Below are 20320 nucleotides of genomic sequence, written 5' to 3'. Positions count from 1 at the left end.
CCGCTCGTGTTGTTGAGGGATAGGAGAATGGAAGCCTGGCCAAGAGCCCACATATTCTGCAGAGACAGGAGGGACACATCAGCTATTGTTGGTTGCCATTGACTCGATTCTGACTCAAGGCGACCCTATGTACTCCTCCCAAATGATTACAAAGCCCATTCTGATCAGCAATGAAGTGTTCATCCACACAGCCCCGGTTGGTGTATAACTGAACTCAGACCTGAGTTCATAGAATGGTGGGTCTTTTCCTTTTGCAGAACCAGCCAGGAACAGGACAGGGACCATAAAAAGAGTCAGCTGTCTGTGTACAACCCCAGACCAAGGATTGTAGCGACCCCAGAGAACAAACAGAGCTTTAGGGTTGACCTGCATGTGTCCTGCTAGATTAGCTCTGATCTCGATTCAGCCCTGTAGTGCTGACTGAGTCTGACCTGCCAGGCTGTGTGTCACTTACTGTGGCAGAGTGACAAGTCCCATGTGGCATTTCCACTGAGCTGACAGCCAGCGCATGCAACCCAGCTCAGTCCACCCTCTCCCCAAGGAGGGGTTATGCACGACACTCTGACCTCAATTTAAAGATAGGACAAATGACACAGCCACAGAGTCTGCCCTGGCTAAATACTGTACATCACACATAGTGACAGCTGCTTCTCCCTGGGACCCAATTTAGTCATCTGGCTACAAGAAAGCGTAATCAAATGAGAAAATAGAAAGGCATCTTTTCTAGTGTTTTCTTCTCTGTGCATATTTCATTATTTCAAAGACTGTTTAGTCTACTTCTCAAAAGAATTAGAAAATACACTTTAATCCCAGATTTGTACTGTACTTCAAAGTAAAAATACGAAATAAAAAGCCAACATGTACGTGTGGGTACATGTGCGTGCACATGAGCAGATGCACGAACTAATTCACAAATCTGATTTCCAAGCCTTCAAAGTTTAAGAAAGAGCTAAGGGTTTGACAAGACCTGAGTTTTAATTCACTCTTTCCAGATAAGCCTAGTTCCCAAATGAAATCAAACAGTCAAGATGCCTAACACATATTTAATTCTAATTTTCTTTCTCTGTATTTAGGCTGACATCTCTCTGGGCCTGCAGGACAGACATACACCTTAGTTTGCTGTGTTAATTTTAGGCATATTTTATTGTAATTCCTGCATGGCAGTCCTTCAGTGATTTATCCGGCCAGGTGCCCTAGTATTTAAGAACTTTTTTTATTCAATGAGGAGAGGAAGGAATGGCATTTTTCCGAGCCTCTCCTATTGATCACATTGTTCCACTGTCCCTCAAGCCCTCTATGGTTCCTGGTCACTTCAAAAGCGAGCCATTAGTTTTCTTCTTCAACACGAATTGTACTCTAAATAATCTCAACCCCCAATAAAATGTGGATGTTCCAAAATAAAGGGTTAGAAAGCAAAGGGGACTATTGTTTTATTCTCGAAATCAGCACAGCCATCCCCAGAGGAACTGTGCCATTTTAACCAGTAACAGCTGTCCAGAAGAATTTACTTAAGTGATGTGAAAATCTGGTTTGGCAACCAAAACAAAGAGGCGAGAACCTGCCTCTTGCCTTGAGGCGGGTAGTTTATTAGGGCTTTAGGTGCTCACACTCATGCCCGCGAGGAATCCCCGCTTCTGTCCAAATTTAAAATGTGGGCTCTGCAGTTCGGAAAGGTGGTAATTCTGCACCTTCCTCGTCTTAGAATTCAGGATGCTCAGGATTTGGAAAGCTGTCTGTATCTAAAACTGATTGGATAAAGCAAACAAACTGTTACTTTTGAAGGGAGTTTCCTTGAAATGTTTGGAATTCTTTTCAATTAAAACTGCGCGTCCTAGTCTTGGTTAACCTCCTTGGTTATGGGATTAATTGTCTGGGCTTCAGGGCACAAATAGTTTGTCCTCAACTACTAATGTCAAGGTTGTCGGTTCAAATCCACCCAGCGGCACCATGGAAGAAAGACCTGGCAATTTGTGTCCGTAAAGACTACAGCCAAAAAAACCCTATGAGGCAGTTCTACTCTGTAACACATGAGGTTGCCATGAATCGGAATCGACTTGAGGGCAACGGGTTTGGCTGGGTTTGTTGTCTGAGGAGTATCTGGTGGAAACTGTTCTCTAGCTCCTCCTCCCAGTTTCTCAGTGCCCTGGTCTTTCACACTCCCCCCCCCCCACCCGCGCTCCCCTCCCTTACTCTCCCTTCTGGGTGTCCTCATCCTCTCTAGCTCCAGAGCTATGGAGTCACAGGTATGTTCCTTCTCTGGGGAGAAATGCTATCATGCAGGTTCTCATCTGCAGGGGGCCCAGGGGTCTGGAGGTTGAGGGAGTGAGTGTTCAGAGCCTCACCAGGGCAGCAAGGGGTGGCAGCTCCCCGAGTCCTCAGAACCAGGCAGAGAAGCATTGAGAATATACGCTGAGTAACTATGTTTCTTTTTCTTAGCTATAGAACCCAAAGGGAGTGAGGGAGGGGTTTCTCACATTCACATCTGAATCTGCAGTAGGATGAGGACTAGAGCGCAGCCTATTCCTGGGGCTGCTCACTAGCTGCCATGCACGTAGCACGCAGGCCAGCCATGCACAAGGTTGAGGACAGGTGCCTGGATGGGGTGAGGGGCCAGGCTGCAAGGCATCTGGGGAGGACGCAGAACTTTGCTGGAACTCCAGTTGGTTGGCCCTGCTGGGAATGTGGCAAGGAGGTTAAAATACATGTTCTCAGATTTACCACCCAGACATACATTTTTGTGATTTCATTGCAATCAAGAAGTTTATGCCAACTTCATACAAACAAAATAAGAATCAAAGCGAGACAGCAACCTGCCTCCAGTGAAGTTTACATGCAGCTTAGGGGACTTACTCTGCGCGTTAACAATACAGGAAGTCCACGCGCCGCCATTCCAATTATACACGACAGGTCTCTCACGCAACATAAAACGCTCTTACCTCTTGCCTAGAACAACTAGTACTGATGTTTAAATATTGGTGAAACATAATGTTTTTAATTTCACACCTCACGGAGCACAGCTGAATGCTTTATAACAACATAAACCAAAGTTTGGCCAAGCACTGCAGACCAATTTGGAGGGGAAGAAAAACAAAAAACCAAAAGCCGGCTTCCCCCACTGTGTCCTCCAGTTTTGCGAGGGGATAGATAACTAACAAATTGGTTGGCTAAGGCCACAGAAATGTGTTTCCCGGTGTTTCGGCTGCTGCTGTGCCAGTCTCTTTTGACGAAGATACGTTAACACTGGATGCAACAAACTGGTACCAATCAGGAAAAGCCGCGTCTTATTTCTTCCTTGATTTCTTTTTGGTAGTGTCATAAGCACGGACTATTTCTTCCTGAGTAACGGCTCCATGCTCTTCTTGAGAAAAGGCGTACCCATCTGAAAAAAAGCACAGGAAGGACTTGGTTATGCGTGCTATCGGGGAACACGCTAGGTTTAGAAGAGCTGCTTTTTTTGAGGACTGCAGCTGAACTGGCCTCATTAGCCTCGAGTAGGTGGAGGTCTGGAGTCCCTTGATGTGGCACATGGTTAACATGCACGGCTGCTAACCAAAAGGTTGGAAGTTCGAGTCCACCCAGAGGTGCATAGGAAGCAAGGTCTGGCAATCTACTTGGGAAAACTCAGCCATTGAAAACCTTACGGAGCACCGTTCTACTCTGACCACAAGGAGTAGCCATGGGTCGGAATCAACTTGATGACAACTGGTTAGAGGAAGGCTTGGGATAAAGAAACCTGGGACCCAGAAGGGGAGAGTGGGCAGTGTGGGTGTGGTGGCAGGATGTAGCTGACTGATGTCTGGAGGGTTCTGGCTGCTGGTGCTGCTACTGCGGTAGGAACAGCCCAGCAGGCAGGTCTCCCTCTATTCCTGTGCGCTGCAGCCCAGCTTTGTGTGAGCAGTGTAAACAGCGGGCCGCTGGTCCGTGGCTCCACTTTCCCGTCACCAATCACGAGGAAAGGCAAGTTGTTCTGCTCCGGAAATGCCACAATCTGCCTGAAACCGAAGGCTGGCGGAGTAATTTATGAAGCTGTAAACATTTCTGGGGAAAACACACGCAAAGTTAGTAGTGAGCGCTGGCAGGGTGGCTGGTGATGCTTGAAGCGTTCCTGTTCTTAAATTGGACTAATTCGAGTTGGGCATAAGTCACTGAAGTGGGTTTACTTCTGTTTAAGCAAAGAGTAAGATCACAAGATAAAGTCAGGAGGAATTTAGTGATCGGCACTGTGGCCACAGGCAGACTGGTTCTTACAACTAGCTAATAAGAAAAAAAATAACCAAACCAGTTGCTGTTGAGTTGATTCCGACTCACAGGTGACCCCACGTGTGTCAGAGTAGAACTGGGCTCATAGGGTTTTCAATGGCTGATTTTTCAAAAGTAGATAGCCAGACCTTTCTCCTGAGGCACCTCTAGGTGGACTTGAACCGCCAACCTTTCAGTTACCAGTTACCAGCCGAGCACATTAACTGTTTGGTCACCTAGGGACAATCAGTTAATAATAAGAAGAATAAAAAAATTCAAAAAAACCATTGCTGATGGGTCAATTCTGACTCACGGTGACCCCATGTGTTACAGAGCAGAACTGCTCCATAGGATTTTCTTGGCTATAATCTTTACAGAAGTAGATTGCCAGGCCTTTTTTCCACTGTGCTGCTGAATGAATTTGAACCACGAACCTTTAAGTCAGTAGGTGAGCACAAACTGTTTGCACTACTCAGGGACCTAATAATAAAGGGCCTAATAGTAAGAATTGTTGTTGTTGTTAGTTGCTGGAGAGTTGATTCCAACTCATGGAGACCCCACGTGTGCAGAGTTGAACTGCTTCATAGGGTTTTCAGGGCTGTGACCTTTCGGAAGCAGATCACCAGGCCTGTCTTCCAAGGCACCTCTGGGTGGGTTCGAACTGCCAACCATCTGGCTAGTAGTTGAGTGCTTAACTGTTTGTGCCACCCAGGGACTCTAATAATAAGAATAATAATAAAAAAATAGAAACCTGTTACCATCGAGTCGATTCCAAATCATAGCAACCCTATGGGACAGAGTACAGCTGCCCCGTAGTCCTTCTGAAGTCGACTATCACATCCTTCTCCCATGGAGCAGCTGGTGGGTTCGAACTGCTGACCTTTTGTTAGCAGCCAAGTGCTTGACCACTGTGCCACCAGGGCATCTCAGTAGTAAGAATAACCAGCACTTGATAAACACTACTTGTATATGAGGAACTTTTCACAAATTAGCTCATTTAGCCCTCCCAATCACTCTGTGAAACAGGTGATATTATTCTTCCATTTTGCAGATGGGGAAACTGAGGTACAGAACGATTTTGTAACTTGCCCAAGGTCACAGACTAAGTGAGTGGCAGAGCTGGGACTCAAACTCAGCCTGTGAGAATCCATGGTCTGTGCTTTCCTCATCTCCAATGTTGAAAGAGGTTTAGCATTCATAAGCCAAAAGTGAGGTTTTCCTTCCTAACTGGCCCCTCCCCCAGAAAGGGCATTTAGAAGAATGGCTCTCTGTTGGCTAACCCTTCTGCAAGGGGTACAGAAAGGTCCCAGAGCTGAATTAGACATTCTGGCCACAAGACAACACAGTAAAACGTCTGACAGTTGTGATTCCCATCCATCTATGTTTAAGAATGACCCATGGAGCTGTTAGTTCACCGCGATACTCTTCAAAAGGATAAAAAGAAATCAGAAGTTGTGCCTATGTATCGTTTCCTGGATGGCTAGTTAAGTTACTTAGACATTTGGTTGAAAAAGGAAAGTTTCTCGTAAAAGTATAAAGACCTACTCTAACGATGTACAAAAGAGTCTTCCTGAGGTCGGAGAAGTGGAGTAGACTACCCCACGCCTGCCCATAAACTCTGAGTCTCCGTCCCTGGGCTGGCTTCCCAGTCTTCCAGAGAGCTACTCCTCTGCCCTGCTAAAAAAAACCCCAAGGCTCAGGAGGGCCCCAGGGCCCACCCAGCACAGCTTGGCCACCTGGGAGGGAGGGCTTGTCCACAGAGTGTCTGGGGGAGCTGCCTGAGGACATGTGCTGAGTCGCAGAGAGGAGGGAAAGAGAGCGGAGCGAGCCAAGACGGGACGAGAGTCACAGAGAGGGGTCTTCCATGGTGGACTCTGTCTACCCCCTCATCTCAAAGACCAGTGTTCAGCCTGGGCGGTCCCCCACATAACTGGGAGCAGGGGCCAGCTGCTTCAGTTTGAGCCAGGCCTGGAGCTGAGCCAGCTGGGCTGCCCAGCCTGGGACGCCTGGCTGGGAGGCTCCTGGTGGTGCAGCTGGGCTGGTCTGCTGGTTCCAGCTGTGCTTGCTCCAAAGGTGTCTGCCCTTCCTTACGAGGGCTTTCCACACAGGCAGCTTCCCAGACTCTGCTCTGATTCTCAAGCTTTAGTCTTCCCGTGATCTGCCCCTTAGCACTGGAAATGAGGTGCCTCCTCTCACCTCCGTCCTCCTAAGAGCTTGTAGATTTTCACTGAGCTGTTTGACCCGGCGTCCCCAGTGCGTCCATCATTACCCTGGACGATGAGACCTCCGTGGTCTGGCTTTGAGGGGCTGCTCCAAACGGCCTCCTCGCTCCCTCCAGTGTAGGCAGCCGCCAGCCTCCCTGCTGGCCCGGCACAAGCTGCTCTTTGTGAAGAACGTGTACCACGGTCCAAGTGCAGAGGCCTTTCCTTTGGGCTTCTCAAAGCAAAATCTAGCAAGCAGCACTGTCTGGTCCAGTAACAAGGCTGGGTACTGTAGTCAACTTGGACAATTTTCATTCTTAGGTCTCTTAAAAAGGACCGTTTCTAGTAACATCTGATATTTTCCTGAGGGGGCCAAGCATTTGTTGTCTTTGGACCAGCGGTGCTGCTGGAATGCCAGTCCTGCCTTTGACTCTGTGGACCTGGCACACCACTCTACCCAGATGCCTCCATCGGAGGGAAACTGTTCTGGTCGTGTAATGACCACTCCTCTCCCCAAGCAATGGGATCACCTTGTAAGTGCTCTTCGTAAGAACTCGTGATGGCAGGCACATTAGTACCGAGTTCTCTGTCTCAAAGACAGCTTTCCCCAGACGCTGGGTTTTCATCTTGGATCCTGCAGGATGAATTGGCTAAAGCACTAGGGATGACAAGAGAAGCCTTCGAGTCCTGGCTTGGCCATTCCATGGCTATATGACCTTGTGACCTTGGGCTCTTTAACCTCTCTGGGTCTTGGTTTACTTTCCTGTAAAATAAAGGATCTGGACAAGGTGAGGTCAAGTTCTTTCATAGCTCCAATCCTCTGTATGGTCTCTAGAAATCTTTTTGGATAACCATCCCCAGGCTGCGGTATTTTCTGTGTTAATTTACCATGCACCAGTGAGGCAGGTCTCTACATCCAGGCCAGAAATGAAAGGAGACTGTTTCAGCGATCATTCCAAACAGAACAATTACTACCTTTTTTTAAAATTTTTTTTTTTGAGGGGGGACGGGGTCGGGAGGGGGAATTAGGAGAATTTTTAAGACGTGGAAATAAACATTATTTGTTAGCATTCTTTTGGGAAAGGTGCCTTAGCATTTGGGATTGTCTATTCCCTGCTCAAATGGAAGGAGAAAAACCTTGTCCTGCATTTGTTGTTGGGTGCCTTCTAGTCTATTTTGACTCGTAACAACCCCATGTAACAGAGCAGAACTGCCCCATAGGGTTTTCTAGGCTGCAATCTTCACAGAAGCAGATTGCCAGACCTTTTCTTCTGTGGTACCACTGGGTGGGTTTGAACCGCCAACCTTCGGTTAGCAGCCAAGCATCTAACCACTGTGCACCACCAGGGCTCCTTTGTCCTGTATTTATCCTGTTTTAATTCATAACATGCCTGTGCATTCTGGGAAGTCAACCCTGGTGGTTTCTTCAGCTTGTGGGTTCATCACTTCTTTGGCTTGTGTTTGTACCACTGGTACAAGGGCCTCCCCTGGGCTTCAGTAGGGTTACTTAGCCACTCTGGGATGGGAAGGGTTTCTAGATTTCCATAGGAGGAGACAGCAGAGAGGAGCTTCTTGTCCTATTGGAAACGTCTTCTTGCAGGGGAAGCAGAGCACTCGCTGCCAGACGGTTTCCCCACCAGTTCCCTAGTGGCTGTGTCTACCATCATGTTCCCGAATGCTGTGCACTGAGACTTTCTTGACTGGAATGCATCGGTTTTACCATCCAAGGACCAAAGGAGATGGCCTGGCACGTTTATCCTAGGGGGTGTTTCCTCCCCTGTTCAGATAGCAAACATTGTCCTCCTAGAAACCAGGCCTGATGGGAGTTAGAGCCATAATGGGAGCTGACACGATGAGACACAACAGGAACCATCACCCACGCAACCCACCCCTCCCTGCCAGGCCACCATCCAACAGCCTGACAAAGATGCATGATCCTCTCACCAGGTTTTACCTAATGAACATTTAACAGACATTTGCATCCAAATGGGGAGCTCAGAGGAAGCCTCCAGCTCTTTGCATTTCCCACTTAGATTAATCTTTCAGGAAATCCTGACAGCCAGAAGGCAATGCTGGGGTCCTGCAGACAGCACTTGATGAAGCCAACTGGTGACATTCCCTGGCTGCTTTCCTAATGCATCTGCTTCCTAAGATCCTCAGGCATGGCCAGAACTTGGGGACAGAAGGGGCAGTGGTGGAAGGAGATGGAAGGGCAGGTTAATTTCTTGGCTGTTTTGTCTTCTCCTAGTAGAATATTGAGTGAAGTCCATAAAATCCTGTAATGTTTCACTATTTTGGAATAAAACTACCCTTTCATAGCATTCCTTTTAATATGAGCTCTGATAACATCTTAATGAAAGTAGCAGTCTCCTGTCTGGAAAAAGATTCATAATAGAAATAGAAATGAGGAAGACACGGGAAGAATAAGGACAATAGACTCTGTAGGAAATGCTGATCTCAGTGACGAATATTGTGCTTTGCTGGCTCATAAAGAACTAAACTTACTTCCAAGATTAGAGTTTCTCCTCTCAGTTTCCTGGGAAGTCTGAGGCCCAAGACAGCCGAAGGGCAGGCCCAGGAGGGATCCAGAAAGGCTGAGAGGCGCTCTGCAGAGCTTCTTCCAAGCAGCAGCAGTTCTGAACACTGGCCTTCTCCATTGGTGAATGACAGAAACATTCTAGATAACCAGTCAGGTTCTTGCTACTAGTTGCAGAGTGGTGTTAACACGCAGGTAATTTCAGAAGCTTTTTTATTTCTTGTATTTGTTCAGTGTGGGGTGTGTGTGTGTGTGTGTGTGTGTGTGTGTGTGTGCGTGGAGTGCAGCCGTAGTGGCACAACAGTTAAGTGCTAACCAAAAGGCTGGTGATTTGAACCCACGAAGCACCTCTGTAGAAGAAAGACCTGGCCATCTGCTTCTGTAAAGATTACAGTCAAGAAAACCCTATGGGGCAGTTCTGCTGTCACATGGGGTCATTATGCATTGAAATCGACTCAACAGCACCCAATAACAACTTACTCCCTCCATTACTTGCTCATTTATTTATTTATGCTCTTCAAAATATTGAAAAGTAACGAAAACATTCAGCACAAGTTTTAAGACAGTTATAATTCCTCCACGAAAGTTCTCACTTGGTCTTTGAGTGCAATGTCAATTTACAGGACCATATATTCTTTCTGTGGTTACTTTAAAACATTTATTACAGAAGCAGCGTTGTTCAACGGCATGAACAGTTAGGTGTAGGGAGCCAGTGCGCATTTTCCAGGTGCCTGGGAAGCGTAGAGAAGGTGCATTGCAAACATTTCTGGGAAGCCTCACGTAGACTGTCTAAGATGTATGTTATTATTATTCCATTTTTTTCCAGAGGGAAAAAGAAAAGTTTAGAAATATGTAAGTTGCCCAAAGTTACTCAGCTAAAGGCAAACTGAGTATAATAATAATAATACCTAGCATTTCTTGAACTCTTCATATTGTCAGGCACTTTCTAGGCACTTCATATAAATGATCTCATTAAATCCTCCCAATAACCCCAAGGTGGGTTCTCCTATAATCCCGATTTTACACATGTAGCTATAGGTTAATTATCCTGTCCAAGGTCACAGAGCTGGGGCAAGAAGCAGGGCAGTTCAATTCCAGAGGCAGAGCTCCAAAGACCCTGCTGTTCCAACTACATCATCAAGCCTCTGTCCTACCTGACATTTCTCTTGGGGTCAGATGGACCAAAGCTGCAATCCAGAGCCCATGGCATGGTCACTGGCCACTTACTTACCCAGCCTGAGCCTCTGATCTCTGCCTCTAGGTGACGGGGTGGTGGAGGGTGCAAGGCGACAAAGCAGGTGCAGCCCTGGCCTGGAGCTGGCTCAGCCCCCTTCCTCATATTAATATTCTTCTCACAGGAAGACTTTTCCCATGGGAAAGAGGGGGATTGTGAGATTACTGAAAGGTGAAGATATTTTGCCCCTTCCCTCTCTCTCCACTGAGAAAGTATGTGAATATCTGTTGGCACGTGGAGCTCAGTTCAGACTGAACATAAACCTTCTTCAATATCTATACTATGGAGACAGTATTTCAATACAACTTTCTTAATGTTTCTTAAACCTTTCTTTTCTACCAGTTTTGTTCTTTTTAAATTCCCCAGGGGAGGGAAAGGAAAGAAGAAAGTAGGGAACCGGATACAGATGATGTGTGCATGTATTAGTCCCGGGGTAGTGCAAATGGTTAGCGCGCTCAGCTGCTAAAAGAAAGGTTGGAGCCCACCCAGAGGCACCTTGGAAGAAAGGCCTGGCAATCTACTTCTGGAAAAACTAGCCATTGAAAATCCTGTGGAGCACAGTTCTACTCTGGCACACTGATGTGCATGTAGAAGAGAGGAAGCGAGGGCTGGACAACGTGGCAGGGTTCAGAGAGACAGACACTGGGTCAGACAAACAGGACTGACCCTAGGGAGGTGGTCTACACAGGGATAGCATGAGGGAGTCTGGGCTCTAGTGACAAACCCTTGATGAGGTGAAGAGCTTGATTGCTAAGAGTAAGCCCACGCATGAGCCTCCAGGGAGTTCCATCACACCATCTCTCTTACCTCCTCTTCTCAGCAGCCCCCAGTTCCCAGCGCAGCCCCAAGAGCCCTGCCTGGTAGGGTCCCGTTGGCAGAAACCAGGCCAGGGCTCAGAGGTGGGGCACCAAAGCTAGGTGTGGAGAAGCCTTCTCAGGAAAAGCACATCGCTTATTCCAGTGATCGTTATTGTTTTAATTAACATGCCAATATTAAACGAAACAGTTCCTATTATTATCTTTGGGGGAAATAATTTAAAAATAGTATTACTTCAACCTTAAAAAACAATTTCTATCAGGAGGCTGACAGAAGGATCTTAAAAACATCAGGATTTTAACTTTAAGGATTTTGTCATTCAGGCATTTGATTGGATCCTAGGGAATTACCTACATTCAAGCTGTACTTGCCTTAGGCCAAATACACTAATTCCACTTCCAAATGTGCGTCTCTGGCTTGGCAGCTGTCTCCTTCCCTATTAGCACTAGCCACACTTTAATTAAACAGCCCACCTCCCCCGCCTGGGCTGGGGGCTCCCTGACCTGACTTAGTTCTCGGTGGTTACTTACGTGGGACACCTTGCTGGAGGGAACCAGCGCGGAAAAGAGTGGGGGGCGTTTTCCTGCTCAGTCTCTTTAACAAGCGATCACGCTCATTCATCCTGCAAGGAAACCAAACACGGTCAGTCTTGAGTTCATGTGCATACATCTCAAAAGTACTCGGTGAAGAACTTTAGGGTGTAAAATAAAACAGACAGACAGGGGAAGAAAGCTTCCCCACATAAAGAAAACTGTCTAGTTTCACAATCTGCCCCATTATTTACAGTAGATGCTATCTTGACACTTTGAGTGCATTACGCCCGCTGCTAAAAGGCGCTCTGTTTCCAGTCTGCCTGGACACAACGCCTCTGAACTCGGCCTTCCTCTGAATTGAAGTGTACTACAAGTGCCCTTTTCATACGGGTTGAAGCCCTCAGTTCCCCAGAACACTTGCCAGGAGTGAACTGTTTCTATGGTGAATGTTTTAAAAGCCTCAATCTCCCCTTCAGCTGGTCTTTCCCAAAGCCAATAAACCACGGGGTAAGTCCTCCGTCTCGGGACCCTGGTCAGGAGCTGTCCTTCTTTCTGCAGAACCTCACTGTTATTTTTGAACCAATGAAAATTTTGAAACCATGAAAATCAAGTGGGGTTTTCTTCTAAACCACAAGGATTGGCAGCTCTCTCTACCTCCCCTGAAATTCCTCCCTTCAAGGTTGTCGCTGGTGTGAAGAAATATGGAACTATCCTGGAGGATCTACTTGGATCAACAGTCAACACCCATGGAAGCAGCAGTCAAGAAATAAAACGACATATCGTATTGGGCAAATCTGCTGCAAAAGACCACTTTAAAGTTTTAAAAAGCAAAGATGTTAACTTTGATGACTAAGGTGTGGCTGACCCAAGCCATAGTCTTTTCAATTCCCTCATATGCATGTGAAAGCTGGACAATGAAAAAGGAAGATCGAAGAAGAATTGATGCATTTGAATTGTGATGCTAGCAAAGAATATTGAGTATATAGTGGACTGCCAGAAAAATGAACAAATCAATCTTAGAAGAAATACAACCAGAATGCTCCTTAGAAGTGAGGAGGGCAAGATTTTGATTTGCTTACTTTGGACATGTCATCAGGAAAGACCAATTTCTAGAAACGGACATCATGGTTGGTAAAGCAGAAGGTCAGCGAAAACGAGGGAAATGCTGTGGCTTGACACAATAGCCGCAACAATGGTGCAGGACTGTTATACATAGGTCACTGTCAGTTGGAGCCAACTCAATGGCAACTAACAATAACAATATACTGGAGGAAAGCAGCTGTTGCTTATGTCTATAAACCAAAAGGTGGTGCTTACAAATTGCCCACGTGGGCCCAAGTGCTTTGATTTCTCACTGTGAGGACATTACCTCGCTTGGCCAAAAAGAGGCTTCTGGTGCGGGAGTTTGCCAATGCCCTAAGCAGCACTTGCTTGAGTCTGAGGGCTTGTGAAGCCGTGTGAGCAGCTGCCCTTGCTGGCAGTCCAGAATGCCCAGTCTCTGAGCCCCCAGCCTGAGGAGGACCTCCCCCTGAGCAGAGTGTCCTTCATAGCTCCCCCAAGGGCTTTCTAAAGAGGCAGGGGGCCCTGGCTGCTTTCAAAGGCTCCATGAGCTGAAGTTCATTTTGCACTTAGGTTTTCAGAAGAGATCATTTTCTGATGGTCTAGGTTGAAATGACAATGTTTAATTCATTACCAATTAAGGGTGAGCCTCAGCAAGCTAAGCTTGGCAAAACGTCTGATGAGGAAAAATGCTCTGTCTATCCCTCCACACTGGCTTCCCCTACCCCTGCTATCTTCTTCTCCCACGAGCCAAATTAATCTCACTGGGCCCTCCTGGGCACCGGCCCCCACCGCAGTGACATGCAGATAAATGGCGCGAGGGCCTGTGGAGCTTCACCTCTCTGTGTCCCTGCCATCAGCAGACCATTAGCAGCTCTCTGTGCTGTCTGGGTTCAGGACATGGGGCGTGCTACAAAGGGCCTGTCCTCCCCAGCTCACCCTTGCCCAACAAGGGCCATGGTTCATTTGTGCACAGAAGACACTGCCAGGCCCTGTTCCAAGCTCCGTGTCCGGAGAGGGATCCTGAGGCTGCTGGGCCCAGGGACTCTTGGGGCCAGACTGCAGCGCCCCTGGGCCACCTTACCAGCCAGGACTACATGATCACACAAAGGGTGACCCAGAACTAAGGGGACAGGAGCAGGGCGAGGCTCCAGCCCCATGCCCATCCTCTGCCCTGCCATCCCTGGCATCTCCCACTGTTCAGATCTAGAAGGTCCTCCTCTCAGTGGGGGCACTTCATGAGAATGTTGCAGAGTCACAGAAGTGGGAGGGGTCTTCATGACTCACAAATCTCAGCATCTCCCTTTGCAGGTGAGGAAACAGAACCTCAGACATCTCACATAACTAGGCAAAGGTCATGCCACACTTCGCCAGCAGTGCTCTGGCCCCTGCCTTCTGTGCCAGGCAGAAGTCATCCAGTTCCCTCATGGGATGGCACTGCTTTTATTTCTCTGCTTTTTTATAACAAAATATTCCAAACATATAGAAATGGTTAAAAAAAAAAAAAAAAAAACTAGTGAAACAAACATCCACCAGCCTACTCAGCCTTACTTTTGTCCCCACGCTTTAGAAGGACCCACTGTGTCCCATAGCCCTGTTCCCCACGAGGTGACGAGTCCTTGGGCCAAGGAGACATGCCCACCTAGAGCTCGTGCCTGCAGTTATTTGGGATCCTAGAAGTCCCTGCTCAGGGACCGCACGCCTGTACCCAAGGCCAACCTGACCTCTTCCCTGGATTTGTCCTTCGGAAAGCATGAGCCAATGCACAAAGCCCTGGGCTGAGGGTGGCCCAGGGATGGCTCTTCACATGAGATGTGGACAGGGCCTGGATGAGTGCACTGAGGTGTCCTCATGTTTGCATGCAAATCCCCTCAATGTGTAGGGCACAGCTGGGGTGGAAAGGGAAGAAGAGCGCAGGGAAACTAACTCTACCTCATTCACCAAGTTATGGCTCAGACCTCCAACGACTGGGAGTCAAAAAGGGTTCCAGTCTTTATGAAGGTATATTCATCAAGGTATACAATTATTGGTTATCTGGATTTATAACTTTTTATAACTTTCAAATAGCTAGGCATAGTACATGGGTCTCTATTTGCACCAAGTATTGCAAATGTTAGGAGTGGGCCTGGTTGTAAAAATCTTAAATACAGAGTTCCCTTATACTCTTCTCTGATCCCTTTCCTCCTCCTTCTACTATAATAAAGTTAGAAATAACCTTCCTCTCCATATTTTATATTTTTGCTACCTACATGTGTATTATGTTTTAAAACAGGTGTAATTGGTGTCATGTATAGTGGTTAAGCACTCGGCTGCTAACTGAATGGTTGGCAGTTAAAACCCACCAGCTGCTCCGCAGGAGAAAAGACCTGGTGATCTGCTCCTGTAAAGATTACAGCCTAGGAAATCCTATAGTGGAAGTTCTACTCTGTCACATGGGGTGGCTATGAGTCGGAATTGACTCAATGACACACACCATAACAACATTTACCATACTTTCTCTTTGCGCCCTTTTCTCTCCTTCTGTTGAAATGACAATGTTTTCTACTTACCTACGTTTATTTTGTCTACTGGTGTAGAGAAATGCTTTATTAGTGGTTACCCTTAATTTTTTTAACATGTATATTTGACAAGGTCAGAAGTTAGAAAACCACTCCTAGAGTAGGACAAGGACTTAGAATTCCTAACTTTGAATTTCCCCATCTCATCCTTTTGTCTTCAGCAATGAAGCTGTGTCAGTGTGATTATTATTTTTTATAGGTAAGCTGTTGTATCATTTTGGTTGCTTTTGTGGTAATTGTCTTTGATGTTCTGCAGTTTCATTAAAACACTTAGTAGGACTAGGTGTAGATCTGTTTTTATACCCTGCTCAGCTGCTCAGATCTGGAAAGTGCAATAATCAAGGGTTCATTTTTCTTCACTTAGGGGAAACTCTCTTTGAGTTTTCCTCTCTTCCACTCTCTCTTTTTGTTTGTCCTGGAGCTTCTATTAAATATATATATATCATTCCAGCTCATTCCTAAACCTCTTTTACATTTTACATTTCCTCATCTCACTCTGGCTTTATCTAAATGATTTTTAAACTATGCAATAAAATTTTAAATTAAATCACTACATTTTTCATGTGCATACATTCTATTTTTCTTCAAAATCCATCTGTTCTTTTTACATACTACCATACTTTTGCTTTTGGATTTCTTTAATTTCTTTCATCCTTATTTTATAGACTCTTTCAGACTATCCTTGCATCTCCAGTTCCTGGGGAGCTGATTTTCCTGTTTATGGTACCTGATGACTCTCCCTCATTGTGGTCATTTCTTGGGTGCCCAGTTATGGAACCATTCTTCAAAGTGATTTTTCTTTTGCCTTTTCCAGGGCCCTAGGGGTTACACCAGTTTCACATCAATTTTTCTATTGATATCTTAGCCTGGGGTTCCTGCAGCACTGAAAATACTCTGATATCCCTATACACCTATCTTGGCTTCACTCCCTCTTTCCCAGCTGGCTTTGATTTCTCTCCATTTCTAGCACCTGTGGATTTCCTTGTCTTTCTTTTGAGCTTGATTATGCATTCAAAACCTTCTTCGTTCGTATTTTACCTGACATCTCTATGTGTTTGGAAAGGTCGTCTCTGAGTCAGCCCTGTCTACCACATTGGCTCTACCTGGTTCCCATGAATACTCTGTATTTCCCTGACCCAACTACTCAAAAGCACTATGGTTACAGAACAAGATCACAGAATTACTCTTCCCCCAAATTTTGCTATACTTAGGAAAAATCTTTAATGGAGACTTTTAAAATAGTAATGGATTGAACAAAGCTTTAGGTTATGAAAAGGATACCAGAGTTGATGAAATCACTCTACTGGAGGTGTCTGAGGCACTGACTTCTCCTCCATGGTTTCTAATGTTGCCACCTCAAGGAACATTATTTTCCCAATTTTCCTTTCTTCTTTTGATATCTTTGAATTATGGTGCTGGCAAAGAATACTGAATATACCATGGACTACCAGAAGAATGAACAAATCTGTCTTGGACGAGGTACAGCCAGAATGCTCCTTAGAAGCGAGGATGGAGAGACTTCATCTCACATACTTTGGACATGTTATTAGGAAGGACCAGTCCCTGGAGAAGGACATCATGCTTAGTAGAATAGAGGGTCAGTGAAAAAGAGGAAGATCCCCAACGAGGTGGATTAACGCAGTGGCTACAACAGTGAGCTCAAGCATAACAGTGATTGTGAGGATGGTGCAGGACCGCGCAGTGTTTTGTTCTGTTATACACAGGGCTGCTATGAGTCGGAACCGACTCGATGCGACCTAACAACATCAACAACTTTGAGGGACGAAAAGGGCATTGGACATATTTTAATAATGTATATTATTAAAATTTCTCATGAATAACAACATTGGGAAAGCATAAGCTAGAAAGGAGGTGGAAATCAGGACAACAATATTTACAGCATTATATCATCAGGCATCTACTCAAAAGGATATATAAAAAAAAGAATAAAATGCAAGTAAATATTTATTTTGGCTAATTCTGAGAAATGAGAAGAAAAAAGGAGCACAAATTCGCACAACTTAGATCTGTGAGATTTTGGTTAAAAAAAAAAAAAGGAAGGAGAATGGGTTCCAAATCTGAGGTTAATTCCTCATATCACCTGAACTGTCAGTAGTGATGCCATTTTCACACTTCACAGGCCCTGAAGCAGTAGCGACATTGGAGTTAAAGTGATTTCTCTGATTTTTTTCATACTGGCATAAACAGGTATGCTGGCTGAGATCTACTGATACGAAAGGTGTAATATAAACATAACCTCACCAGCCTTATGGGTGCTCTTGGTATCTCCCCAATAATGATGGTGAAACCCAATCTCATAAACAAATCTTTACAAACTGGTCCCTTTTAGAAACAGATACCTCCTACAGCAGGTGGTGGGGTCCTGTGTCAAAAAATGAGCTGTCTTCGGAAGGAAGTGAGAGATGAGAAGGGTTATGTTGGGGAAAAGTAAATTCTGTGTCCACATTTCCATTAGGAAGCTATTCCTACAAAAACCACACATGCATAACTGCCAAAGAACAGACACGTGGTGTATGTGACAAAAAATGACAAATCTGATTTTTATATTGTGTCACTGGTAACAGCTGATAAGAATCACAGCCGATACCACAAAGCCAAAAACAAATATGTATTTTAAGAAGCACTTTTTTTTTCCCCTTAATTAGCTGCTGGACGATCTTAAAAGCATCCAGCTTACAGGCCCCTGCAGAGAGCAAAGCTAGCCAAAGTTCCCTTTCCTTCAGGGAAGGCCAAACATCCTAACTCAAGAGTGTTGAAACTGTAACCTTCTCTTAAGGATCCTTAGACGATGAAATTTCACAGCCTCACCTGCTCACTTAGTTTACTCATTACAACCTTCACCATCAGGAAATGAGAACTTTTTGGGATCCAGCGTATTCCAGACCCACCCTGCCCTTCATAGAACAAAAGAAAGTTTACCTTAGTTAAATACTTCTAAGTAATGGGGGAAAATAGCAACAATAAAACCAAACAAAAAATATTTTCCTGACTAAGGTTTTCATAAGATCAAGATTACATCTAGAAGCTTATATAAATTCTGTTCTAATGGACTGTAATAAATTATTCTCCTTCCCTCTTTCCGCCAATCCGTGTGCATCACTCTGCTTAAAACCTGACTTCTCATTCATTCAGCACTCACAGTGCACCTATGTACTGTATGTGAGACCCAGTGCTGGAAACAAAGGTACCCAAGACCTAGTCTCTGCCCATATGAAGTGCCCAGTCTCTGAGGGGATCTTACTGTGCAGACAAATGTCATGATATAGGATGGTAAGTGCTATAAGAGATTCTACTAGGTTTGCTGTAATTATCAAATGCCTTCGAGTTGATTCTGACTCATAGCAACCCTATATGACAGAGTAGAACTGCCCCCATAGGGTTTCCTAGGCTGTGATCTTTATGGGTCTTTTCTCCCACCGAGTGGACAGTGGGTTAGAACTGCCATCCTTTCAGTTAGCAGCCAAGTGCTTAACCACTGTGCCACCAGGGCAGTGCCCAAATGGAGGCAGGGAAGAACTCTGAGAAGGTTAAGGAGTGCTTTGATAGAAATGAAGTCCTGATACATGTCACAACATAGAGGAACTTTGAACACATTATGCTGAGTAAAACCAGTCAGTCATAAAAAGGTCAAATATTGTATGATCTCAATAACATGAAACACCTAGAATAGGTAAATATACAGAGATCAGAGTTTAACAGTGGTTACCAGGGGCAGGAGAGAAAGGGAAAGGGGGAAATCTGTGCTTAGCTAGTATTGAAGTTTTGTTTATGGGGATGGACAATATGGTAACGGATGTTGGTGACGGTTGTACAATATGATTGATGTGATTGGTCTCACTGAACGGTACACATGAAAAATGTTGAATTGGCCAAAGTTGTGTTATTCATATTTTTACAACAATAAAAAAAAAGAAAAAGAAGAACAGACATTGAAGTTGCATCCTGAGTAATGGATGAGCCCTTGTACTAAGGATCCAGATGGGCAACACAGAAGGAAGGGCAGGTTTACTGGGAAAGTCAATGAGAGCAGCTTTGGATACAAGGATTTTGTGTTGTCTCTGAGACACCCTGGAGGCCATGGGGCACTGGTGTCTGAGAGAGCTTTAAGCTGGAGAAGCCACTTTGGAATCATGAGCCTGTAGACACAGACAACAGGTACAGTAAGAAGGAGGCGATCCTGGGAAACAACACCACAGAGTCTGTGTACAACTAGAAGGATCAAGTTTTAAACGTTCTCTGCATTTCTCACAGTATCTACCATGGGCTGAGTACAGAAGACATGGTTAAGTACATACAATTTTATTTGTGCTTTGTATTTACTTATTAGTACCATACAGAAATATCTTATTCATGTGGGTCTCCAGAACTAGAGCATGTCATTATTTTTTTGTGCCTGTCCAAAATGCCCAGTACTGAACTTAGAACATCATGCGTCTTCCAGTAGTGGTTGGGATCAATTCCTCTGTGTTATTTTTTAAAAATGGCAGAATAGGTACATGAACCACAGCCTCATCTGCCCTGAGACCAGAAGAACTAGATGGTGCCCGGCTACCACTATCATCTGCTCTGATCAGGGCCACAGTAGATGGATCCAGATAGAATGGAAGAAAAATGTGGAGCACAACCTCAAATTCTTTAAAAATTCAGACTTCCTGGACCAGTTGAGACTGGAGGACTGCCGAAACTATTGCCCTGAGATACTCTTTAAACCTTGTACTGAAATTAGCAACTGAGGTTACCTTTTAGCTAAACAATAGATTGGCACACAAAATAAAGAATATCACCCATGAGTACTGTGCTCCTTTAAAAAATTATCTATATGAGACCAAATGGTCAACAATTACTTTAAAACAAAGATGAGAATGTAAGGGGGAAGGGATACTAGATTAATAGAAACAGAACAACCAGAAGAGAACTAATGAGAATGTTCATGCACTATGAACACAACCAATGTCACTAAACAATTTGTGTAGAAATTGTTGAATGGGAAGTTAAACTGCTGTGTAAACTTTCACTGAAAACACAATAAAGTTAAAAAAACAAAAAGGCAGAATAGGGACATCATCCCTATCTCTTCCAGAGAGGGAGAAAGCTCACTTCAAACTCTAAAATATGTCTGTGGC

At 45.2% G+C, this 20320-nt stretch overlaps 1 protein-coding gene across 2 annotated transcripts in view; it reads right to left on the bottom strand.

The window, feature by feature from the left end:
• Positions 1 to 2974: 2974 nt before the first annotated feature.
• The window catches only part of LOC101344421 (phospholipid-transporting ATPase IB), a 685896-nt gene continuing 668550 nt past the window's right edge, over positions 2975 to 20320 (bottom strand). Inside the window, exons 35-36 of one of the 2 annotated variants that reach the window (XM_023740920.1) lie at positions 11557 to 11648; positions 2975 to 3379 (exon numbers count right to left, since the gene is read on the bottom strand). In XM_023740920.1, the coding sequence (XP_023596688.1) occupies positions 3282 to 3379; positions 11557 to 11648 (190 nt within the window). In that variant the 3' untranslated portion in view covers positions 2975 to 3281. The remainder of the gene's footprint in view (positions 3380 to 11556; positions 11649 to 20320) is intronic. The other variant, XM_004386566.1, reaches the window with a different exon arrangement.

Source organism: Trichechus manatus, unplaced genomic scaffold (genome assembly GCF_000243295.1).
Source record: "Trichechus manatus latirostris isolate Lorelei unplaced genomic scaffold, TriManLat1.0 scaffold00168, whole genome shotgun sequence".
Taxonomy (NCBI): domain Eukaryota; kingdom Metazoa; phylum Chordata; class Mammalia; order Sirenia; family Trichechidae; genus Trichechus; species Trichechus manatus.
This window is presented reverse-complemented; position numbering and strand designations above follow the sequence as displayed.